The 7,999-nt window shown below is 44.5% G+C and overlaps 1 protein-coding gene across 2 annotated transcripts; it reads left to right on the top strand.

Moving 5' to 3' along the window:
• Positions 1–493: 493 nt before the first annotated feature.
• On the top strand, positions 494–7,550 carry CEBPG (CCAAT enhancer binding protein gamma). 2 transcript variants are annotated; one of them, XM_079723262.1, is made up of 2 exons: positions 494–565; positions 6,556–7,550. In XM_079723262.1, the coding sequence occupies exon 2, from the start codon at positions 6,645–6,647 to the stop codon at positions 7,092–7,094; it is 450 nt and encodes a 149-aa protein (XP_079579388.1). In that variant the 5' UTR covers positions 494–565; positions 6,556–6,644; the 3' UTR covers positions 7,095–7,550. The 2 variants fall into 2 exon arrangements, with proteins under 2 accessions (XP_079579388.1, XP_079579389.1); XM_079723263.1 differs by lacking the exon at positions 494–565 and adding an exon at positions 988–1,043.
• The last annotated feature ends 449 nt before the right edge of the window (positions 7,551–7,999 follow it).

The following is a 7,999-nucleotide window of genomic DNA, read 5'->3' on the forward strand; positions in this document are numbered from 1 at the left end:
TCCCCGAGGACGTGGTGAAACCAAAACAGAAATCGATGGTTCAAAACATCACCTCAGCAAATTGTGTTTTCCAACGACAGGTGTTGCCTTCATGAGGCTACGGTTCTCCAATGCCTCCAACTTTCACAGAACCTTTCTCGCAGCGGGTCGCCTACCGCTGGGGTGCCGCCCCGCGCGATAGGCCGGGGAACCCCGGTAGGTCGCTCCCGCCTCGCCCGCCCACCGCGCAGCGGGCTACGCCTCCGCCACGTGCCCGCCTCCCGCGGCCAGGCAGCTCACGATTGGCTGGCTGCGCTGTCCGTCGCAGAGGGAGGGCGCGTCCCCCTCAAGCCGGCGCTCCCATTGGTTATGGCGGCGGCGGTCGCGGCCGGGCGCGCGGCCGCGGCGAGGAGGGGAACCCGGTGGCGCTGGCGGCGGCGGCGGCGGCGGAACGGGCGGAGGCTGCCGGTTTCGTAACCGTCGCTCCTCCTCGCTGACTCGCGGGCCGCGAGGCCTGGGTCGGGCCGCGCCGTGCGGGGCCGCTGGGAGTGGAGGCCTCTTGGGGGCGGGCGGGCTGGAGGCGCAGGTAAGGAGGCCGCGGGCGGGCTGAGGGAGGAGGAGGAGGCCGCGGCGCCGCCGGCCGCTCGCGTGGGCGCGGCCCCGGCCCGAGGAGACCCGGCCCGGCCCTGGGCGGCCGGCTTACCGGGAAGGCCCCGCGCGGCCCGCGGCGCGGGCGGCGGCCCGGCGCGGCGTGTGATGCAACCTGCCGGCAACACCCGGCGGGGCCGCTGATCTCATCCTTGGCCCCGGCCCAGCGCCGCGGCGCCACCCGCAGACCCCCGCGCTCCCCCAGCGCCCCTGCTGCCGGCCCGGGACGGGATGCGAGCCGGGCTGTGCCCCCTCCAGAACCCGGCCCTCTGTTTGTGCAACGTGCAGTGTGACCAGCCAGGCTCGTATTGGCCCCTGGGGATAAAGGGTGTTCCCAGAATAGCAGAAGGTGGACGGTATCTTACTTCAGTGCCACCTGGGATATTTCCTGCGCCTGCAGAACTGCTCGGTGTCGGGTAATCGAGAATCCTTTTTGGAAGTTAGTCGAGTAGTCAGGGAAGGCGGTAGAGTTTTAAATATGTGACTTTACACAAATAATATTGTCCTTCCTTATGGAGCTGTACTTTGAATATCCTTCAGGTGACTGTTGAACACAGGTTGGATGAACGTGCAGCAACCACGAGTTGACTAGAACAGAGAAGGACAAAAAATGAAGTGTTTCGTTAGCATGCTTGGAGGGAACACAGTAAGGAAAATTGCCAGCAGAGGTGTCTAGATGGAGAGGATGGAAATGCGTGTTCGAGGGGAAGGAGAGTCTGTTCTTCCAAGGAAGCTCGTGTGTTTTTATTCTTCAGAAGGTTTAATTGCTGGGCTTTCCTCTGGTCTGAGGTTTGTGCTGTCATCTGGCGTCTTAAAGTGTGTCCGTTTCAGGATGGTTTTAACCTTGGTGGGTTACACAAAAATGGGTAGTTCTCTCTCCCAGTGTACACTCACTCAGTTGAATTCTTATTGGAAGAGATTGTCCTTTGATTCAGATAGGATGTGGGACGCTCAAAGAAACTTTTGAAATAAAATAGTATAAAGGTTTGCTTTACTAAGAAATTCTGCATCTAAAAGCCCTTGACAGTTAAAAGTTAAAATCTGGTCAGCTGTTACTGCTTGAGTAGTATTTGGGATAAGCTATTAAAGCTGAATCACTGTTTTGGAAAAACTTAGTGTAAACAAGGCTAAATAATTACAGGATGCTAGTGAGCTGAAGAATTTTTCAGTTCAAGTCCTGCTTCTGGTGGGCACACTTGGCGGATTCAGTCATTTTAATACCCCCCTGAAAAACATAGGTGGAAGCAAAACTTAATATTTTTTCCCCCAGAATATCCTCTAAATTCTCAAGGTCACATCATGACTGTCAGCAAGGTTGTCTGATCTTGGACAGGTGGTTTCATCCCTTGGGATTTAAACAGCACCTGTTGAGTCCTAGGTAAAGATAAATAGGACCTCATGGGGCTGAATTTGGTCTTACGGCCTAAGATTGCCTCACCTGATCACAGAAATGGTAAACGCAGGTAGCCACAATTCCAGGTTTATTGTGTATTCTTAGGAGGGGGTGCTTCCATGGGCTCTTATACTGGTAGGTACATTGGTCTCCTGTCTTTTTGGCTTTCCAGACCTATCAGTTAAAAAAGAAAAAAAGAAAAGAAAAAAGAATTGAGCATGACTCCCTAATAGATGTATATTTATAAACAATGTGTGTGTATTAGTTTGTGTGTGTTGTTAATGGCACTAAAAGTAGAGTAAAAAGATGACATTAAAAAAGACAGAAGAACGTACATTTTCTTCTCATACTCCAGTAGACCACTTATGTCCTCCCTGAAGGGATGTACCCTCCTTCATGGACCCCTGCTTTGGGTCATGAAACCAGCAGTGGCAGATAAATAGAAATCCTGCTCATTTGGGTGTTTGTTAACTTTGCTTACCTTCACTTCACTTGTAGTACAGAGTTGTCAGACCCTGGCAACATATGTCTAAGAACTTGAGGTTATGGGAAACATAATTGGGCAAAGTGGAAAATAAAGGTTCTCTACGAAGCAAAGACCAGACAAGAATGATGTTCACTGTATAGGCTGGGGACTAGAAGTAGCAAATGTTTTTATTTTCCTGCATACCATTAAGAAAGACCGAGAACTTTAGGTGGTAAGACCATAATATCTTAGTAACAGTCTTGATTTAATTATGGTTGTTATATAAGAGATTTTAATGCTAGAGAAGTCTCATTTTTATGTAAGACATTTGTAAAAATAAGTGTTTTCTCTTAGCCTTTTGAGGCTGTATTCAACAAATATTTCTTGAGCACCACCGCTAGATGCTGGGCATATGGTGATAAAGACAGAGTTCTGTCTCTAGTTTAGTCTACAGGGAGGCACACTATCGAGCTGGCATTGACCAAGAAACTGGGGGAACAAATTGGACAGAAGCACAAAGAAAAGATAACATGCAGACAGGTGCCCCTGAGAGATGATGTCAGCCTGAGGTAATTCTGTGGCATTGGGATGGAGACGGATAGTAGAGGTGAGGTGTTTTGAGGGGGTGGGGGTGGGTAGAATTGTCAGATACCAGTGATTTGAACAGATTTGGAATAAGGGACAAACATCTGAATATTTTGGAGTGTAGACCTTCGTTGAGGAAATTGGAGTTAAAAATTTATTTGGGGGGCAGGGGAGGAGTATCTGGTTGTACACATGTGAAGAAAATGACAAGAGGGTTAGGAGAATCCTTGAGAGGTTTATTTTCCCAAGTGAAACTGGAGAAAATTTTGATTTTGTTTTACTCATGTTAACGTTTTGAGTTGTCACTGTGTCACTGATTTGCATGAACATTACTTGAATTAAGGAATTTGAATTTAAAACATGTTACCCACTCAGTCCACCTTTCTTAAGGTCCATGGTTGATTTGTAGCAGTGGCTGTCGAACTTCAGTGTCATCAGAATCACTTGGAGGTCCTGTTAAAACAAGATCGCCCAGCCCTATTCCTAGACCTCCTGATTCCTAGGTCTGGGGCAGCCCGAGAATTCGCATTTCTAACAAGGTGATGCTGCTGCTGCCGGTTCAGGGACCACACTTTGAGAACCACTGCTTTTCAGTTTTTCTCCTGCTTCCTGCTTGAATGATTCACAACAAGGAAACAAGGTGCCACTCTGCTTCCTATAGACTGAACTTTGGAATAGTATTTGTCCACATAGGAGCCAGACTTTCATTTAGGGTTGAATATCCAGATTTGAAATAAACTGTTTTCTTTTTGTGCATTGTAGGTGCTCAATAAATGTTTGTGGAAGAAACAGAAGCACAGATAACTGTGTAAACTAAAATATGTAACTTGTAGAGGCAGCTGTTTTGCTCAGTGTAAAAAACAAAATTGATAATATGTTTGGAGTTAAGTCTTAGACCACTTAGCTCTGACCCCCTTTCCTTAGTGGATAGCTCTTCACTTTAAGAGCTACTTTCTTGGCTTGTCTTCGGTTGGAGGACTTAAAAAAACAACAAAAAAATGGAGTTCTTTTTATTATCTCCAAGTTTCCTTTTCCTACATTTTTACCAGTTTGATGATTACTCTTTGTTTTACAAGCCGAAGGACTCATTTTCAAAACCTTGCCTACTACGTTCAGCCTGCTACCTTGAGTCAGACTGACGTAAAAGAGCCCTTCCCTGTTCCGGTATCTTTGAGAACAGAAATGGGCATGAACATCACTAAATTTGGAGGCTATAATAAGAGATTTTGGTGACTGAAGTTCGTGGTATATTGTCAAAGTCAGAAGGCATTTTACCATTTTACGTCCCTCATTTGCAGATGGGGAAATCGAGGCTCACAGAGGGAAGGGGTATGTCCAGAGTGAAACGGGGAAAGTCAGAGCCAAGACGAGAACTGACTTGGTTCCTGGTTTGTACTTCTGTGGATCATTGTTATCTCTGAGTTTATTAGAGAGTAGCTTTAAAGACTAAAAACCTAGTTGACATATAAAACATAAAAAAGAAGATAAATAAGATGAACATAATCATGATTGTTGAGACACTCCCAGGAGATGCGTTAAACAAGTTCATAAAAATTGAGTAGGGCTTCCCTGGTGGCGCAGTGGTTGAGAGTCCGCCTGCCGATGCAGGGGACGCGGGTTCGTGCCCTGGTCCGGGAGGATCCCGCGTGCTGCGGAGCGGCTGGGCCCGTGAGCCATGGCCGCTGAGCCTGCGCGTCCGGAGCCTGTGCTCTGCAGCGGGAGAGGCCACAGCAGTGAGAGGCCCGTGTACCGCAAAAAAAAAAAAAAAAGAAAAAAAAATTGAGTAAACACTTTTCACTTCACACCAAATAGATAAGCAATGGTATAGATGGCCTTTAACACTATTAGTGGTAAGTGTAGCACAAATTATACTGAACTGCCACTTTCTAACTGGAAGAAAAAATAGGCAACATGATAAATTATCAAGGGAAATGTGAAATATCCATTACTGAAGATAGACTTGGAGTAGATATCCATCATGGTTTGGAAGGAAGCTTTTGGTGTTTCCTTAGCACTGAGGTGAGAACAGATGACCGGCTAGCTCAGGGCTGCCTGTGTGGCTTGAAAAACAATGGAAAGTAATGATATATGGCCTTTTTAAAAGCAAAGATTTTTAAAAAGCAGATCAGTAAATGGTGTTTGTACAGAAATGCCTGGCTAAAGGTTTGGGTGAAGCTACTGCTGTTTACTAACTGAGCCTTTCTTAAGAACTGTAAAGGTGTACTCATTTGAGGCAGTTCATAATTCTGGCTGCAGGTTTTTTTCCACTGATGCAGTTTTAGCAGTTTTGTGAAAAGAGAACAGGATAGTTTTATGGTTCCTAACGCTGCTTTCTCAGTTTCCAAGAGTGCTGTGACTTCTTGGTGGGCACGGTTCACTCAGCTGAGTCAGTTTGTCTTGAAGTGGCGTCATGATGGTAGGATAGGTCTGCTTTTGACACATCTTGAGGCAGTTGTAGCGAACTGGTTGAATTCATAGTAATCCAAATATGACTAGTTCTGAAACTGTGACTTCATTTCTATGGGCAGCACTGCTGCAGTATTTCAGAATTGGCGTTTCCTCTGTGCTCCTTGAGCAATGTCAAGTGGGTGCAGGCACTGCAGCTGCTCTGGCTCTTGGTCCAGCCTGAGTCCCAGTGCTTGCACCTCCTTGGATGCATCATCAGGGCTTTTGTTTCTTTCCTTGTGGTTTTAGGCTGACTGTGTTTAGATGTGTTTACTAATTATGTCGAGAATTAAAAAAAACACTGTTAGAAGCATGATGGGATGGGGAAGCAAATTGGGTATCTCAGAGCTCCTAAATCTGTGATCCAAGAAACTAACTTAAAAAAATCTCTGTAAACTACTCTCATTTGAGGTCATTAAAAAAAATAAAAACAAGCAAAAAACACCTTTTCAATATATCCTATAAAGATTCTTACGCTCCAGGAGAGAAGTCAAGTCCTTGATGACTCAGTCTCTGCATATTAGAGTAAGGACCATGCAGAGATGGTAGTGCAGTGCTTCCCGATGAGCACTGGAGACTGGGCTGGACGTTCTGCTCCAGCCTTCTATTCTGACTTGAGCCAACAGTTGAAACTTTTTCCCTCTTTTATTGCAGGTGTCTCTCCTATCATAATGGAGCTCGTTGTGTTTAAACCAAACATGGCACGTTTCTCTCTTGCAGATTGCCAAGTGCTATTGGTTCATATGTGCTACCTAACTAGTGGTATTCTTTTGTTTTTCCTCCCATTTTTGATAACAAGCACAGATGGGCAGTACCCTCAGGGGTTCAGATGGGTTGAATTTGGCCGTATGGTGCGTCTATATTAACTTACCTCTAAATTACATGACTTAGACTTCTGAAACATTGGAGCAGTTGGCAGTTGTCATAGACTTTTCTCAGCATAATCAATTAATATTGGCCTGCTATTAGGTACATGCAAGTTTAATCTTATTTGATCTTGTCATTTCAAATATTTTAATGCAATTTATTTTTTAACTAGGTACATGTGAAGATTTCTTGGCAGATCCAACCATTGATCACCTTGTCCTCATTTCTACTTGTTCTGTGTTGACAAGGGAGCGTGCCCAAATGAGCAAGGTATCACAGCAGAACACTACCCCGGGCGTGAATGGAATAAGTGTCATTCATACTCAGGCTCATGCCAGTGGCTTACAGCAGGTTCCTCAGCTGGTGCCCGCCGGCCCTGGGGGCGGAGGCAAAGCTGTGCCTCCAAGCAAGCAGAGCAAAAAGAGTTTGCCCATGGATCGCAACAGTGACGAGTATCGTCAGCGCAGAGAGAGGAACAACATGGCGGTGAAAAAGAGCCGGTTGAAAAGCAAGCAGAAAGCGCAGGATACGCTGCAGAGAGTGAATCAGCTCAAGGAAGAGAATGAACGGTTGGAAGCAAAAATTAAATTGCTGACTAAGGAATTAAGTGTACTGAAAGATTTATTTCTTGAGCATGCACACAACCTCGCAGATAATGTGCAACCCAGTAGCACTGAAAATACGACAGATTCTGATAATGCAGGACAGTAGACCTCACCCCTTTCAAACGTCACAACTTGTGGCTTGAACGTTAAAGGTGTGACTACCTACACTACTTGTATCAGCGGCTGAATCTCCATTATTCAAAGATCCATTGAAGGTTGTTTTCTAGAATCAGCACTGAAGAGTTGATTAGCTAAAAATGTTAGCCATATAATTTGAATATCTGGTTTTAAATGATAAGGATTTTTGTGGGGATAAAAAACAGTTTTAAAGGTATATGGTAAAAATAGAAAAAAATGCCCTGGAGCTTGATGTTCTTAATAAATCCTGACTTCCCAAGAAATGTTTCTTTTCTAGGTTGACAAAAGGAATGGGGAACTGGCAAGTCATGCAGAAGGGTCTTGGTTTTAATGGATATGGTTAATTGGATGAAAGAAAGTTGAATGCCATCTCTGTTTATCTATGTGTGACTTTTTTCTAAATTATGTATTAAAAATGCTTAGAGCTATAGAAACCAATCACTTTATAATTTGGAGTGATTTTATGTATAGCATAAACCTTGTTTTAGCATAATTAGTACCATTTTCCCCAGCAAGTACAAATTTTTGAATAGTGATGTCAGGTTAAGTATAGAAACTCCATTGCATTTTAAAGGCAGTATGCAGCCATCTGGCTTAAAAATATAAATAGCATTTAGGAAGCAAATAGGTTTTTTAAAAGTAAAAGCAAAGCATTTGGGATACCTTTGGGTTATTGCATTGGCATTATTTTGTTAAAATTAAAAAAAACAACTCAGTGGTTTAGAGAAACTTATGTACCAAAATTTTAGTTTCTGCAGATGCTAGTAAAGTAAGCATTTTTTAAAAAAACATACCATTTGGACAGCCAAGTTAGTAAACAAAACGTTTTAACAGTTTATGGCCACACAAGTTACTGATTAGGATCTTGAATAT

This window comes from Hyperoodon ampullatus (genome assembly GCF_949752795.1).
Source record: "Hyperoodon ampullatus genome assembly, chromosome: 18".
In the NCBI taxonomy this organism is placed as follows: Eukaryota; Metazoa; Chordata; class Mammalia; order Artiodactyla; family Ziphiidae; genus Hyperoodon; species Hyperoodon ampullatus.